The 17,332-nt window shown below is 39.5% G+C and overlaps 1 protein-coding gene across 1 annotated transcript in view; it reads left to right on the forward strand.

The window, feature by feature from the left end:
- Positions 1-17,332, forward strand: part of PIEZO2 (piezo-type mechanosensitive ion channel component 2) — a gene marked incomplete at its 5' end in the record, with an annotated part of 254,536 nt that overhangs the window by 110,239 nt on the left and 126,965 nt on the right. Inside the window, one exon of the mRNA XM_010584880.1 lies at positions 5,359-5,521. Coding sequence (XP_010583182.1) covers positions 5,359-5,521 — 163 coding nt within the window. The remainder of the gene's footprint in view (positions 1-5,358; positions 5,522-17,332) is intronic.

Below are 17,332 nucleotides of genomic sequence, written 5' to 3' on the forward strand. Positions count from 1 at the left end.
ACTGAAGCGCTGGTTGTGACTCAGACCCAGATAAGTTAAGTGGGAGTTTCCCAGCAGAGTGAGTACAGAGGCATCCTTAGTTCAAACTGAGAGAGGACAAGGGGCCTCTTTAACTTGTTTCCAGCTGCAACCGTTCCCAAGACCCACTTCCAACAGCAAGGATCGGCAAGCACATCTCCAAGGCAATCTGGTTTCTAGTCTTTGGTACCCTCAAAGTTTCCACTATTTTGGGATCACAGAGGGGATGCTAGTGTTAAACAAATCATTCACAGTACTGCATAGCACTTATGTGGTACTGCTGGTCCACGTTTCCAGGGGACCATGCTCATGATTCTTAGGTCTGATTTGCCTCCAATCCAGGTGATTGCAGTGGCAGATGAAGCCCATGGGAATTGTGCTGTAAACATCTATGGTGATGCATAAATTACTCTCAAGTATTAGATCCACTTGGAAATATCAGATGTCTTACAAAGACCAAACAAGATGAATGGAAAGTATTAGCGTCTATGCATCTCTTCCGGAGTTTATCACCTGTAAAGTGTTAATAGTGTTACCTAATTGCAGTTTTATTAAATCAATTTGTTAGAAAGTAAACAGGTGCTATAGAAAACCCCTGAGGGAAGAAAAGAAAAGATAGTATAGTATGCAGTGAATAAGGCTTTTGAGAAATTTTTAAAACTATGATAAAAAATAAAGTTTAAAATACTTTGTTTATCCAGTATTCAATATAAAATCAAGCTTTTTACAGGGCTTTAATCTGCAGGCATTGTTTGATTTATTGTTTAACATAAGCTTAACATTGTGATATATTGCTGATGCTGAATTAATTTGAGTTCTGTTTAAAAAAGACTGGGTGTTCTTTTTTTCCCTGGTTTTTTTTCCTCATTTGTTTGTTTGTAACAAAATACTAACTATTTCGAGTTTGAAGTTTATTGTTTTTCATGCTATATGTGGAGTATTTTATATACTATTATGCATGTTGCTTTACACGTGTGTTACTATATAGTCTGTTTTTTATTGAAGTCATTGCAATTTGAATTCTAACAGCTCTGCTAGCTGTTTCTTTATTGTTTTATTCTGTAAACCTGAAATAAAGAGGAAGGTAATGTGTCTGCCATTCTAAGGAAATCAAATCAGACCAGGTAAGGCAGTATTAACACTTCACTGTTCACCAAAGCATTGTGCATTCAGCAGAAGATGAGTAATTCTAATTTGTGAGAAATGGTTATTCTAAAAAGGAAAAAAATGAAAAATTTATTTTCAGAAACTCAAATGCTGATTTCTAGAGCACCAAGCAAGAATGTAGTGTTTAAATTATGCTGGCTTCACTTCTTCAAGGCATTTGGGTTTTATTTCACTGCTAGTGAGTATACATGAAGAGAGCAGTTTTAATGTGTATGTCCACAGCTAACTCTATTCTCAATGCAGATAAACTGGGAGATCTTGCCTAGTAATTTCTTTAGCACCAATGAACTTTAGAAATGGACCAGGGTCACACAGTCCCAGAAAAAAATCTATGTAAACACAGAAAATGAAGATGATCTCTTTCTAAAGTAGTTTAAATTTAAAGTATACAGCCCAAAAGCAACAGGGGAACACAGACTGACTGGTGAGGAAACTGCTGTATTAGGGGTCAGTTGATAGGATAAAACAGTTTCACATATTCATGCAAAAGTCATAAAATCCCTTTTGTCCCACAAAATTTATTTTTGTTACAGAGGACCTCTTGCAACCCTAACTGTAGTAGTCCCTTGCCTTAGAAGTTGCATGCAATGGAATTTACTTGGTGAAGGGAAGGTAGAAAAACATTTCAAACCCATAACTTCTTTTGGGGGGGGGCGGGCTGGGGGTCCTGTTTTCTTCTGCATTCTGTAAGAAAGAACAAAAGGGGGAAAATAATTCTAAAGCTGCCACTTACTGTAATTACATTTCAGAATATGTTTCTGGCTGAGTTACAAGCTTCAGTCAGAGGCATTTATTACAATTAAAGTTGCCCTGTAGGTAAGTTAGTTTAGGTGAATAAATGATGCTGTACTAGTTGTAGATCAAGGGCTATGACCAATTCATTGCACGCTGTGATTCCTGCAGGGATTTCAAAAAGCTGTTCCTCTAGATCTCCTGAATAGGTTTCCTGTGCTTCTGTTTTAACTTTGTCGTTAGCCTCTTTTGGAGCAAAGAGCACAATGCATAGACTGTTATCAAATGCAAAATATGACCATGTGTGAATGCGCAAATAAAGTGAGAAATGTTTGTGGAATGATTGCAGTATTTACCAGTCTTTTTTGTGCTGCCAGAGATAACAAGTGGGAATAACTGATTTTTGTTTCAGCTGTTGCTGTGAAAAACTGGGGAGCAAATTGCTTGGGGTCGAATGAAGCAGTTTATTATTCTGCTTTACAGAAGAATATACATTTCACTATTTTCAAGTGATCTTTTGTTTCCTTTTTAATTATCACACTGAGGTCAATTTGTTTTCCTTCTCATGGGGAGACAGGGACAGCATACATTTGTGACTGGTTTTGGTGAATAAACTATTCATGTGCAGAATTTTTCCCTGCTCTGTGGTTAAGTATCACTGTTCAGGCTTGCTATTGCTAGCCTGAACTGTACATTACATCTTTCACAACAACATGCTAAATGATTTATTTTGAAAGATCAGAAGCACTTGGTTTGGGTTAGTGGAAAGAAATGTGAGCCGCGACAGAGGCAGTGTTCCCGCAGGGGTCTGCCCTTGTTCTGGGGAGTGGGATACGTGAAGGAAGACCCAGCGTGGCTCCACGGGAGTACAATGTGAGGAAGGAGAACCTGGTGTGACTAAGAAGTGCTGGCATTTGACAGCTACCACCTTTTAATTTGTTTGTGCGTGAGTGGTTGAATCTGATGGACTTGTGCTTTAAGTTCAGAAGTGATGCAAAATTAATTTTAGATGTGACTTCATACCTGTGTACAGAAAAAGCTCACTTGGACAACTATTGCATAGAAGTAATCTGATCCATTTTTCAATATGAGACTAGCAAATTTATACTGTTCTTACACTAACTGATACTGGATTCAGGGTTTTTTTCAACTATTTCAAAATAAAGCCCGAGTGATGCTTTCAGAATCAAGAATTCAGATTTTGTTGCCACTTATTTAGTAAAACCATTTTAATAGGCATGTTTCCGCATAATGATCAGGATAAGTGAAACTAATTCATTATTGGTTTTGTGAATCCTGTTGTTGGGAATTAGGTTCATTAAACGTGTACTTTTTACTGCTTTCTGCCAAAGGAGAAAGTGCCGACTCAGTGCCTTGAACTAGCTAACCTTCATTGGCAGTAAGAGCTACGGTACTGCAAAATGAACTGACACACGTCAAGCCTGTATTTTCTGTAATGTTAAACAGATTGACTGTGCTGCCATATGCCAGTTGACTCTACAGCATGCTTTACTTGAAGCAGCGGCACAAAAACCACACAAGCAATCCAGCAAGGACATTGCCATCTAACTCTTTTACAAGCCTTTCAATGACTGAATTTTTTTCTGTGCTTCAGTACAACTCGAAGCCATTAGCAAAACATTTTCAAGCTACTTAGCTGCCATATAGTGCATGACCATTCAGGGTTAATCTGTAACAGCAAAGAGCATCAGAGGAGGAAGTTTTCTGGCTGCATAATTGCAATTTCTTTCTTTTCCAAGAAGCTGCAATTTCAAATCTTAAGTTGTTTTCCTTAGGCAGCACCTTGTCAGTTTATTCCATGTCTATGTCTGACCATGGGAAGAAGAACTAGACCTTGAATTTTCCCTCTCCTGTTTTGAAACAATTCAGTAGTACTTCTGTGTCCATTTCATAATTGTGCTACTGGACAGTATCCCACAGACCTGCACATAGCTCACTGCTTCCCATGATACACACATCTGTACATGTTGAAACAAACATTAAAGCTAGCTTTCTGGTCACTTCCCTTATTCCCACTTTGGGCGTATGTTATTTTGCAAGATACATGGCAGTGGAAAAGCTGTGTGAGCAGCAGTGATGGAAATGTAGGATTTGATCTCGGACATAGGAGCAGGCCAACAAGACTCCTGACAGTGGTTGTGTTGTAATCACATTAGAGACTTTCTAGATACTCCAGATCTGCAGTTAATGGCAGCAGTTGCAGGTAACTCCTTCACAAATAGCTTTTTTTAGGCTTCAAAGCTGCTAGTGTTAGGATAAAGAAAGGCCAGAGGTGATCTCTTCTTTTGCATCTGTAACACAACCTGTCAAGGTTTTCTACCAGTTCAGGCTATGAAGAGCTAGTCTAGCGCATTCACCTATGCCCAAGGAGCTATACAGATGCCTCACCTGTCCTCAGAACTGATTATGGACATAAAGCCCTATAAAAAACTAAATTAAAATTAAAATTGGAGCTGCATATTTAAAATGTGTTAAATTCAAGATTGGCAGGTACATGCTGTACACTTTCAAATAATTAAGATTATATCCTCTCATTAATAGTTAAAAGTTCAGTAAGTCCATGCAGCAGCTTAATAAACTGTTCATTATGGCACTAAATCTGAATCCAAGCTTTTCATTTTAACAGTGAACCAAATTCAGACACCACATCCAAACCCATAAAGTCATATTTCCCAGCCTAAACAATTAGATCTGCACAATGAAGCAGTGCAATTATTTTTCTACATGAAATTCATCCAGCCTTACAAATCTTTCAGAGGAGAAGAAAGGTTTTCTTGGTGGGGACATAACACTTCAGTTATTATTTAAATATTTGTACTTAAATATTAGTACTTAAATACCCAGAAAGGTATTTAAGAGGTCTAGTTGAATAAAACATATTAACAGTTAACATAATAAAAAATATTAAAATATTACAGACTTTCTGGTTGTTTCTCTGTGTGCCAGGAATGATTAGGGGTGACATGAATGCTGTCTTGTCTTTGCTTGACCTCCTTGGTGGAGCTGGATGCTGTTGTCTTTGCAAAGGATGCCAGTAAAGGGATTGTGATTTCTACCCATGGATCTTCTAGGGACTCAGCTGAAATCTTTCTTGTTGAATTTGAAGGTTGTTCCTGTGTTGCTTTCTACAAAATGGATTCAGAATTGTGTTAATCAAAACACTGAGTATCACTAAAACATGAGTATGTGAGCTCTGAGTGAATAATGACTTATTCTGAATTTCTGGAGAGCAAAAATATCTGTCTGTCTAGATCTTGATCTGTTGTTGGTCATACTTCTCATATTGTGAAGCTTTCTTATTATTGGGGTTTTGGGTTTTTTTCTTTGCCTTGAGCTAACTTTCTGTTACAGTTGAAAATGTCATTAGAAGTAACAAATGTTTCTTTGTTTTTTTTGTTGTTTTTTTTTCATCCCATACAGTGTGAAAGGAGCAGATGCTGGCAACGTGATCAGACTATTTGTACCAGATATTGGGATGTTCATTGCTAGTCTGACAATATGGCTCATCTGCCGCAACATGTTTCAGAAGCCAGTAACCGAGGATGCAGCACAGTGCAACATGCAATTTGAAAATGAGGAAATGGTATCAAATACACATTTCTATCTGTATGGCTTTTAAATAATAGTGAGCTTTGGCATTCCTGTCTGGATGTGCTCTGAAATGGTTTCATGAGGACTGGGTATGTTAAGAAGTGAACTTTCTTTCAGGAAACTAAACAATTGTTTTTAAAGTGGAAAAGCTACAGCTGTTACCATCTTGAGAAAACAAAGCAGGATATGAGAAGTGGTAGATATTCTACTGAATTTCTCAAATTGTTTTGAGTTAAGAAATGATTGTGACAGTCGATCACAAATTGATTCTTCACCAGAGCTGCTGGTTAAGCCCGACAAGGTTGTTTTGCTACATACATTGCTCAGTTTCTTAGATAGCATCCATATTTCCAAACTTGTTATCCAAGAACAACAGCAGCATCTGAGTGATTATCAGAAATGACTCTTAGGAGAAGGGAAGAGAGACTGTGTATTACATTCATGGAAGGAATTATCTAAAACTGTGGTCATACTGAGTGAGCTTGAGGATAATTTTGGGGAATGGCTTAGCTGGAAGTGTTGATGTGTTTGCTGTGTATTTTCCCAGTGGGAAGAAGAATGGCAGAGATACCAAAGGCAGAAAAATCCACAGAAAAAGGGAAGCAATTTTATAATATAAAAAGCCACAGTGGGAATTTAGCCCAGGGTGCAGAGAAATTCCTACTACTGATCTTAACATGTTTTTTATCAGACTGTCTAGCATGCCTTGGGTCTCATTTTCTGTCTTCTTTTGCGCGTGGGTGGAATGTTTTTTTCTTTACTCTCAAAAATCTGTTTTTAGGGGAGACGCTTACAACTTGCACATTTCAAATAGAAATTGCACTTTGAAGTGGGTAAATTATTTAGGGGGACCAGCTGCCCATTTTGGTGCCGCTATAGAGAGGAAAAAAAGCCTCTCTGCATGTTGCCATGTTGTCTGGATTGTGGTATTGCCAGAGTTGCTAGCACATGAGAGATAAGTATCAGGACTGTGCTTTATACTCAGTTGCAGTTGTAAGATTGCAGCTTTTAACTACATGTTGGAGGATATGTAAGTCTGGGTCTGATGAGTGTATGCAAGGTTTTGCTGTGTCTCCTGGAAGCTGGTTTTGTCAGCTTTAAATCTGCTTTATCATTTGAGCTGTGCAGAATGAGCAGGCTAGAATCTGGGGCTATACCCATAAGGGGAAATGTTTGAAGTATTAAGAAGTGTGGCTAATTAGAGTTGCATTTTACCAAAGTGGGCTCTAACAGACTTCTTTGAAGCCCTTGATCTCCTGGAAAGAAAGCATGCACGTGCGTAAAACAGGAGTAATCTGATGGCAGAAGCTCAGGAGAAAAACATTCAGATTCCTCTGAATCTAAATGATGATGTTCAGATACTCACTTTTTGTTTGGTTTAGAGGTAAGCCTGAGCCTGGAGTCTGGGTCAAAGGGAGCTCAGTCTCCCAGAGAGGATGGGTGCTGGCTTCCAGACAGGTTTCAATAGTCATTTGCCTGGAATGCAAGGGAAAAAACTGAGCTAACAAACACTGATTACATAGCACAGAGTGTAGCTTTAAATTGGGTTGGTCCTAGGCTGGCTGCCTCAAGGCAATCCACCAATGCAACTAAATGGGCCAGAATATTCCACAAAAAAAAAAAGCTTGGGGGAGAAGGGGAAAACTTTGACTGCAAAGAAATATTGATACTGGGCAAATAGAAATCTGCGTAAATGTGTTCTACTTCTTCACATCAGAGCTCAGCAAATATTATTTGTGTTCTGTAAACTGTATGTATTACAGAATATTTAGTGAACACAGCAGCTGTGTTTAGATTTAGTGACACCCAAAACTCTATCACAGGCATTTTTTTTAAAAAAGGGATAATGGTTACTGCCATGTGAGGTGATCCCCAATGCTTTAAGGAATTCTGATCTTCACAGCTGAAATGATGAATCTGCATCAGAATAACCTGCTTGTTTTTTAAAAATGGAGTGAAATGGAGAGTGGAAAATTAAATACCTATTAAACACATTTTTCCAAACTTCAGCTTTCTCTTTCTAGGTGTCTGCACATAACATCCTGGAATCATTTCTGCTAGTTAGGAGGAGGCTGCAGAAGCAGCTGAATCTGCTAGGAATATGTATTTGGCAGGACTGACTGTAAGGAACCTAATGCATATCAGAGCATGCAGCTGAGTGTCTGAATTTGGGAGAATATTGGCATGATCTAAAATGAGTCCAAACTGTGTGGGTTTCACATGATAATTTTCAATTCTTCCTTGGTAGAATACACTGGAAAAGGGAAAACTAAGTAAGTGATCAGTTCTTTGAATTCTGCATTAGCTGACTGATGCCTGTGGCTGCGTGTTGGGGAGGCTTTCTACTGATGCTGTAACTCCAGTGAATTAGAAAACATGAAATGAGTTGCAGCAATAACTGCCCTACAAACAAACGCTTCAGGAGAAGTGTTGAGCTTGGTACTGTGCCTCCAGAGGAAATAGTCCTGGGTTTGTTAGTCCAGCCACGTAGCCAATTTCAGAGTGGAAGAGCTTTTGCTGTGAGTCCCTGCCACCAGTCATCAGAGGTTTGTGGTACGAGATTTTGTTAAGAATGCATCAGCTGATTTGAACAGGCTCAAAAGAGCCATAAGAGAGGTGTCTTTTCAAATTGCTAGATGCCTAGCCACAGATGGCTCTATAAATCAAGAAATCAGCAGTGTGACTTCCAGGCAAAAGCAGAGAGTTTGTCTTGCAGCTTTACCTTTTTGCATGAAATTATTTACATTGAGCGATTCTCAGACCTCTTTGCTTTTGGGGAGAGAGAAATACTGTGGAAATAGGCTTAATTAAAAAAGAAAGATTAATCTATCTATTCCTTCCAATATTTATGTATAAGAAAACCTGTTAAATAATTGTTTTAATACTTCTAAAAGTGACCTTTTCAAAGCTGCATGAATCCATCACATTTCAGTTGTTGTATGGGCATGCTGAAAAAATGCCTGGAGTTGAGTAGTAGTTTGTGATATTCAGTTGTGTGCTGTACTTCGTCATGGCAGTAGCCTCCAGAAACCAGCTGTAGAGTACAATGGATCAGATTGCTCATGGCTTGAGATGCAATTCAAAATAAGAAAAAGGATCAGAATCCAAATTAAGGACAAGAAGGATTCATGGAAAAATGGATGTCCTTCTTCATTACACTGCATCCAACTTTAAGGGAAACAGATCTCCATCAGAAAAGTGTATTCTACAGAACAGAACTGGGGGGGAGGAGGCTATAAGGCAGTGAGAGACTCTCAATTATTTGCAAGTAACGCTATCCCAGGAATAAGCAAAGAGTGTGGTTTTAATTAACAGTGAGTCATGAAGTAGGAAGGTCTGCCAGATACCAGGCTGCAGTCCAACTCATTACCACCCCTAAATGGTTGCACACTTGGAGCAAACGTGTCTGCAGGCCTTTTTTATTAGGGCTCACAAAATTTAAAGCAGGTGAATTCAGCTGGAGACAGGCCCGGATAGCAAATGCCGAAAAGCACAATGCCAGTCACAAGGTGTAAAAGGTGGAAGAAAATAAGAAAGAACAGTTAACTCCCAGCTGCAGCTGAAAGTATGACATTTTTGATTTGGTGCAGATGGCGGTTTATATGCCAAAATGCAGATACAGTATATACAGTCTGATAGGTTTTAGAAAGGAAGTAGCTTTTTCTTGAGACTGTGGCTGAATTGCCTAATATTGTAAGTGACAGTGGTGGGGAGGAAAATCCTTCTGAGATTGCACAACTTAAACTTTAGAAGAAGTGTTGGTCTTAATTGAAATACACAGTTGTAGTCTTCAATGCAACTTCGTCCCATGGCACTTGCTGCCTTGCCCATTCAAGCTTGTTTCTCATCCACGCTCTTCTAGAAAGCAAATGTGACCACTGGGTCTGTACTTTGTCCCATAATCTGAGGCAAGCTTGATCCCAGAGCCTCCACCCCTCCTCTTTTCTGCGGAAGGCAGAGATTTGTTTGGGATCTCAAAAAGGCAAAACAAAAAGAAAAAGAGAAAGAGGAAATTGTTTTAAACTAAACTCAAGTTTGGGAAGACTGTGAGGAGAGCTTGGCTTGGAATCAAGATACTGGACTGGACTCAGGAGGACCAGCATGGTTCTCACTTCGGCCACAAACCTGGTTTGTGTTCTTGAGTCTATTACTTCATCTGTCTCTCGGCTTCTGTGTCCCTTGGCAAATAGGAGCAGTAAAAATGCTCAGTTTCCTAGCTTTGTCATTCTAAACAGTGACAGGGCTATTTGTCCTACGCCTACAATGGGCACGTAGTACATCGAGAGCTCTCTTTTGGTCCAGGTCTCCAAGTGCAACTGCAATACATACAGGGCAGACTAGATAGGCTCTGAGAGCTACACATGTCCCATGCTTCATGCAAGGACTTCCTGGTCTGGAAATTGCCCATTTAGACCAGTATCCTCATCCTGAGAGTAGCTGGTACCTGCTGGATAAGGACAGTAAGCAAGGAAGGGAATACCCTTTCTCCCCATATCCAACGTTACAATTTGTCCTGATCTCTCCTAGTGAGAGACTGGCTTTAATCCTAAAACATGTGGTTTCAAATCCCTTCCAAAAAATGTTGTTTATAATTATAGCTACTCTGGATAATCTTGTTAAACATATAATTATCCAGACCCTTTTAAAACCTCATTAATTTCTTGGCTTCAGTGGCATCATGAAGCAAGGACTTCCACAATTTAATAAGTGCTCTCTGATTTTATGTCAAATTTAACACTCTTTAATTTTATGGAAGGTCCCTTGTATTACATGTTATAAAACACAGTGAGATGGTATAAGGGAAATCAAATGTATTTATTATCTTGCATATTTGTCCTTTTAAAGGTAAGCAATCCCTGTTCTTTTTTCAACTTCTTTTGTCATTTCCATTACGTTTTTCTGAACTAGCTATAGTTCTGCAATATTCTCTTGAGCTACAGAGAATATCAATGCCTCAGCATGTCAGGCAAGGACTTACTGTTGATTTAAATGATGGTATTATGACGTTCATTATTAGATTCAGAGATTGTTGGGTTGGACAGTTGTACTAGCGTATCGCCTACCTGGATGTCCTGTATAATATGGATAATTAGTTCAGCTTAGAGCACAGCTCCGAGAAAGATCTGATGTCCCAGTCCTTGTAGCTGCTAGCACCTTGCCATTTTTATTGGCTTCAGATGCAGAGATCTCCTTTGAGCTGTTTACAGTGGTACCCACAACCCTGTCTAGATGATCATCCTATTTTTCTTAAAGCCTGTGATGGGTATATTTTCCAAAGATGATTTATTGTTTTGTGTTTCTGTTAATTTAATTCTATTTTACCAGTATCAAACATTCACCTGACTTGATTAGCTCTTACTGATGTGGGACCCTTTGGCCCTGATTTCTCTAAACATCTTCTTCCCATATGCACTTCTTTTCCTTCAATATTTGCATCTCTTCAGAGATAGCAAATGATGGCTATTGTGGAAAATATTGTGGAAAATAGTACCGGTGATAAAGAGGGAAAAAGAACATCTTAGAGAGGTTTGGAACTTCTTGGCTTCTTTTAGCTTCCTGATGACGCCTCTTTTATTCCTCTTTTTTCTTCTCATTGTCATCTCTATTTAGCATGGCATTGGCTTACCTTTTCTAATTGGTTATAAATATTTCTTTGGTTTTGACCTCTGCAGAACTGGTCCAAACCAAGTTGGTCTTAGTGTGCTTTGGACGTGGTGTAAGTAGAATTTAATACCTTATTTCTGTGGTTTAAAAACAGTAGGTGAGGCTCCCTCACTGCTTTGCTTGTGATATTTGTAGTGGTGAAGTTTGCCAGACCTTACCCAGCTGCCTCCCTCAGTAACAATTCTAATGCATCTCAGCTTAACAAGGGTCAAAAGTTTACGAGTTATATTAGCTTCTTGGTTTGATGCACATGTCTTTGGATAAGTCTTAACACAAATACATAATTATACTACAGCAGTGCCTCAGCTACATAATGTTACATAGTGCAATACATTATGTATTTCCAAATGCTGTTAGCCTCTTCAGCGTGAAACTTTAGTGTGCACCTGCCCTGTTTTGGTTAAAAACATGGCATGATGAAATTCTTCTTGCGGCAGCTCTTCACTGGGGTTACTGGTTTTCTCTTCGAACAGTCCTCAATTCCAAATGTATAGATACCGAGGTGTTAACCAAGAGATGAAAATCCTGGAATACTGTTGCCTTTGGGGAGTCTAAGTGATGAGTAACACAGTACAAGAAGGAATCTCTTGGGTCACAGAATTCAGCCTGCTGCTATTGCAGGCCTCTGTATCACAGAATTCCCTCTGGAAGGTAGGAAGCACCTTCTTGAAAACAGGGCAGTTTTTCTTCATCGCATTGCTCCTGACAGGACCCTGTTCCGTAATTTTGCTTTTCTGGTGGTTAGAAAATGTTTAATTTAGATTATACATATATTCATAACTGCATTATAACCCTTTTAGATTTTCTGCTCTTTTGCTTCAATATATTGTTTCCTTCCCTCGCATTTATTTCTCTGATATTTTGGGAGAAGAAAACATATTTCTTTAAAGGTTGTTCTGCAAGACTAAAGAAGTCAAGTAATTTTGGATCCTCTTGTAGATTAGATGTCCCATTCTCCTGTTTATTCCACTAAACTGTGGCTTTTCAGGGTGGTACTGGAGAAGTACCCCAGCCACTTCTGTATAAGCTGAGGCAATACTGCAAACCACCACAGCACCATAGCTGGGCTATTTATTGTCCTAAGCAAGGTCGATAATGGGACAATGTGTATATTTCTTGGTCCAGGAATTACTCCATATGGGTGCTGTGCTGCTTCACATACCTGCACTAGCTCATTTAGCATTTGTACTGAATTGTGCCTTGTAGTCATAACCCAACTCTTCCTATTTCCTTTTCACTGTAAAAAGGTGTTTAATCATCTCAGGCTAAACCACCAAACTCTGCCTGTGAATTCCCCTCTCGTTTGCATTTGGCTTATATGCCTGACAGCTTTTTGAAGTCAAGATGTGAAACTGTATTTCCATATTGGCCAAGTGAGTCTTGTGCTGAAATCACTTGGTGTTTGCTCAGGTGCGATAGGTACATTGGAAAGTGAAATAATCTTTGGCCCTTCCAGTACAATATCTATTGTACACAGGATTTAATGAACTGCCTTCCTGTTATCCTTCTTCAGAACTGTGCTTGTCTTCATTAATTTTTTATTTTTCATTTCCTCTGAATCACTAAATGCTTCTGTCCCTATGTGCTTCCAGTAAATAGCTGATCCATTTTTGTCATGAATGACTCTTTCCCACAGGAGGTTTTACTGTGGAAATGTATGTCATTCATTACTATCAAACAGTGCAAACACACTGAAAGTTATTTCTGTTGGTACCTCCCTGATGAATTTATCTAGTACTGTGTAAGCCTTTAACCCAAGCTTTAGCACACCTGAGATCTATCAGTGATAGAATTTTTCATTCAGATCTATAGGACTTAAGGTTAATTTAGGATTTTTCTTTTCAGTTGAGTAATACAAACTTTAGATCACTGTTTAAATTCCAAAATGCCTCTATCTCATTGATGTCACACCTACCAAAATGTTCACTGCAATTGTCTCACACTTGATTAGTTCAGCTCATTTAGCAGGGTCTTCCCCTGAAGTTACCCAGTTTTCTTTTTCTATCCTGGCTTGCAGCCTGCAGCCCTCCCTCCACCTGCACCCCTGTGCGTGTGCGAAGTGGTGTTCCCCTTTGGCTTTCTGTTGACCTGCCTTGACCTCCCTTTGAGCACCACATGTATCTCACACAAGATGACCTTGAAGAAGATATTTTCCTAACCAGCCCCATTTCTGTAGAGCTCAAGTTGAATGACATGTGGGAATTGTTTATGTGGAAATTTTTGTATCTGTTCTGTGGCAGATAAAGCGGTGAAGTCTGCTTCTCACATGCTGATGCTTTCAGAATAACTGGAGTTCTTCACTTGCAAAATTGGAAATTCAATAAATGATTAACTTAACGTAGTTTAGTATTGACTCCAGGTTAAAACTACAGTCATTTATATGCCATTAAGGGCTTGCAGTTCCTTTGATGTTAAAACAAGTAGCAGTTAAATGTCTTTTCCAGCTTTTGTACTCACAGCTCTGTCTGTGTGAAGAATATTGTGTTGATTATTTTTTCTATATGCATTTCTATATGTATGTGCTGCTCCTGAAGGCAGGTAGGTAATGAATTCCTCCTACTGCTGTAACCATCTCGTTTCTAAAGATAAAGGTTAAAGACCGTGGGCGGGGGGGGAAGGCTTTTAGAGCAAGCTTAAAAATAGGAACTCAGTCATGTTACGGTATGTTCCATCTAGATTGAATGCACCAGCTTAGGCACTATGGAGGCAATTGAACTGGAACAATGTGATAGTAGAGAACGAGTCTATTTCTATAGTTCTGCTGGTGCAGTTGAATCAAATAGCTTGACTCACATGATTCCTAAACCAAACTGTTCATTAAGTGGTATTTTTAATGAAAATGAAGTCCAGAAACTTGGGCATAGTAATGGCTTGAACAGACTTATAAAAGATGTCTAATAAATTGTATCTGTGCTATTCTGTCACAGGTATGGAATAAAAATATGATCTCTGATAAGAAGTAAAGAAATAGTTATAAGAAGTGGTATCTTAATTCTCCACCAGACAACATGGTTTTACAGGAACCAGGTCAGCAGGGGGCTGTAAGTGTGTGCCTCAGGGTGTGCAAACTGCAGGGCAGCATGAAGACAATCCAGCCCACTGTAAAGAAACTGGTGTGGCTATCAGGAGCAGGGGTTAGAAGTCTGTGATGAGGTCTGGGATACTACAACTTGGAGCAGTTCTTGAGGAGATTGATTAAAATTGCGAGAAGGAGGTCAGACCATGCAGCCTGCTTCGTGGCTTCCTCGCTGTTGTCTCCTTGCAAAGTAGGTGCAGCTATCTCTTCTGCAAGCCAAACCGTGCACCTTCAAGCTAATCCAGATCATGGAAGTACTTCTCTGGTATCACCAGCAGTAAACAACATGGTCCACCACGATGTACGACTCTGCCCTCATGCCGAACCTTGTACCTGTAGCTGTTTGGGTGAGGCTGCTGCAGGGGGGGCCAGGAAGGAGCAGGTTCTGGGAAGCGGCTGAGTGCTGGGGTGAGCCCTGCAGCCCCACTGGCAATTCAGAGGCAAGAAGAATGTGTTCAATCATTGAACTCAGGCCCTGCTCCTCAGGAGGTTGCTTCATGCTGTCCTTCACAGAGGTTACTTTGCGGAGCAGAGCCACATGACAAGCAGGTTGCCCTGGGAGCATGGCAGTGCTGCCATGCAATCTAACTGCAGGTTGCATTTCTGCCACCTGCAATGCAGACCCTTGGAAGATACAGTGTCATCTTGACATTAAGTTTGATAATGAGGTTCTTCAGTGCATGTCTATAACTTTTTAAATGCCCACGTAATACATAGATAAATTGATAAATTGAGCTGACACAGCAGGATCTATTTAACCATTGTTAAAAACTCTGGAAGCAACATGTTAAAAACAGTTGGTGAACTTCACATAACTGTATGTTTTTCTAAGGCTTATTTTTCATTTTCTCACTCCTCTGTTTGTTTCCTGGTTCTGGCTGGGAGGAAATGTCAAAATACTGCAAAAGAGGCTATTTGTACAGCGTTTATGAGCCAACTGGAAGGAGGAAGCACGTGAACTCTCATGAGAACTTATTCTTGTGAGCTTAGCAGTGCACGCTTGAGAGGTCCTGATAATTAATGCAAAGCATTTGCAGGGATGGGAGTTGTGTCCATTCTTGAGACTTATATATCCTTAGTCGTAACAGTTCTGGTTAGTTAAATTTTGTTGCTCTCATTATTTGAATTTTTGAAGAGTTTCATTTGTGTCCTCTCTAGAATCAAAAAGTCAATAAATGAGCAAATTTGTGTTTACGGATACAATACCATTAAAAGTAGGTACAAAGCAAGGAGTGTTCTAAAGCAAGAATGGGTTTTAGGTTGGGGTTAAGGTTTCCTGTTAGTAAATACATCTGTGGGACTAGAGGATATCTTTGTGCAGTAGTGTTTATACTGTACCAGATGAAACATTTAAAAGTTGGATGTTAATAAAGCAGCCCCCAAAGTTGCTAATGGACATTCTGGCCCTGGTCACAATAGTAGCTGCCATAGCTGCCACAGAGGCTATACTGTTTCCTTGCCTGTTCTCTATCTCAATTTGGCAGTTTAAAAAAGTGTTGTACAATAAATACTCTTGGGACTTCCACACGATTGCTGAAAAACCTAAACTACATTTAGTTTATTTATAAAAAGTCCTGGGGCCCTGCTCTGCAGAGCAAAGGTCATGGAAACACATGTTTATGGCTTCACAAATGCTCTATACTCCTTGAATGGAGAAGTTTATTTGATTTAATCAGCTTCCACAGGGATCCTGTAATTGCATAATAAGTAATTTATTATGGAAGTAAAAGTATTTTTCTAACTGTAGCCTATGGAGCGTGGGTTTGTAGCTTTAGACTAATCCACATAGTAAAAAGAGCTTTGCAAAACAGTCTGACTGGAGTACTGGTGTTCTGTGATGAGCGTGTACTTGCATGGCTACTTAATCATCAGAAAGTGGTAAAACAACAGGCACATTATCACCATGTTGGATGTAAAAACTGTTCACTGTTTGCCTGCCTTCAGCAATTTGAAGTGCTCAATGTGAGAAACTGGAAAGCCATCCGAGATAATCCAGTTGGTGGGTGGTGAATATGAGAATGGGGGAATCCAAGGTTTGTCTTGTTGACGTACACTGGAACGTGGCCTTTCAGCTACTTCAGGAAAGGAACATGGCTTTTCGGCTACTTGACTTCACCTTGGATACTGAATTACAAACAGATATGTTTGTATACAAAAAATACCAAACCTATAGTTGTTTAGCCATCATAGTCTTTTCACTGAAATAATCATCAACTCGGTCATGAATGACACCACTGGGAGGTAGACAGAATAAGGCTAAGGACTGAGGTATCATCCTTAAAAGTGCTTGCAGACAGGGAAGAGAGAGATGCAGAAGCTAACCCACCTCTTCCAGGAAGCATGCTGGTGCAAAATCCTGGTCTCTGAAACCAGGCAATCCTTGCACAGCGATATCATAGATAATTCAGGCTGTGCTGAAACAAAATGGTATGTATGCATCTGTTCTGGAAAAGCTTCTAGGACTGCAGATTATGGTTGTCGTTGATGATCAGGTTTTCCCATTTGCTAGCTTGTCTTAAACTGAGGAGAGCATTTGAAGAACCCCAACTCCAAACAGACAGTTGTTGTTTTAGAAGGAAAACTTGGGAAATCACTTTGGTATTTGCTGAGGTTCAGAATGCTGAAGTTTTCTTTCCCCTGCTGATGACCTCAGTAACACCAGAAGTAGGTTGTTCTGCATTTCCTGTGAGTTTTTGTGAGGTTCTAACTTCTTTTTAGAACTTGGAATTCATATTTTCATATCTAAACAGAAGTGGAAATACAAGGGAAGTTAACTTCTTTGGTAACTCATCAACTTGCAAGCTTTTAGCTATGCTTAAAGTGTGTAAGCCTCAGTCCATGGAAATTTTGGACCACCATCTCCTTCTCAGCTGTATCCTGGTCCAGAGAAATATCCTCTTTCCTAGTGCTTCTCCCTGGGTGTGCTGTGTCATACGTGTCAGTACTAGATTATTAATACTGAACTCTTAAGACAAAATGTAGCCTAAGGGTCCTTCAGATCAATGAAGCAAGAGTGATTAGCCTGGCCAAGTTAAAAAATTATGGTCCTAGTTATCATGATAG

This window comes from Haliaeetus leucocephalus, unplaced genomic scaffold, assembly GCF_000737465.1.
Source record: "Haliaeetus leucocephalus isolate CR32 unplaced genomic scaffold, Haliaeetus_leucocephalus-4.0 Scaffold1007, whole genome shotgun sequence".
Lineage (NCBI taxonomy): Eukaryota > Metazoa > Chordata > Aves > Accipitriformes > Accipitridae > Haliaeetus > Haliaeetus leucocephalus.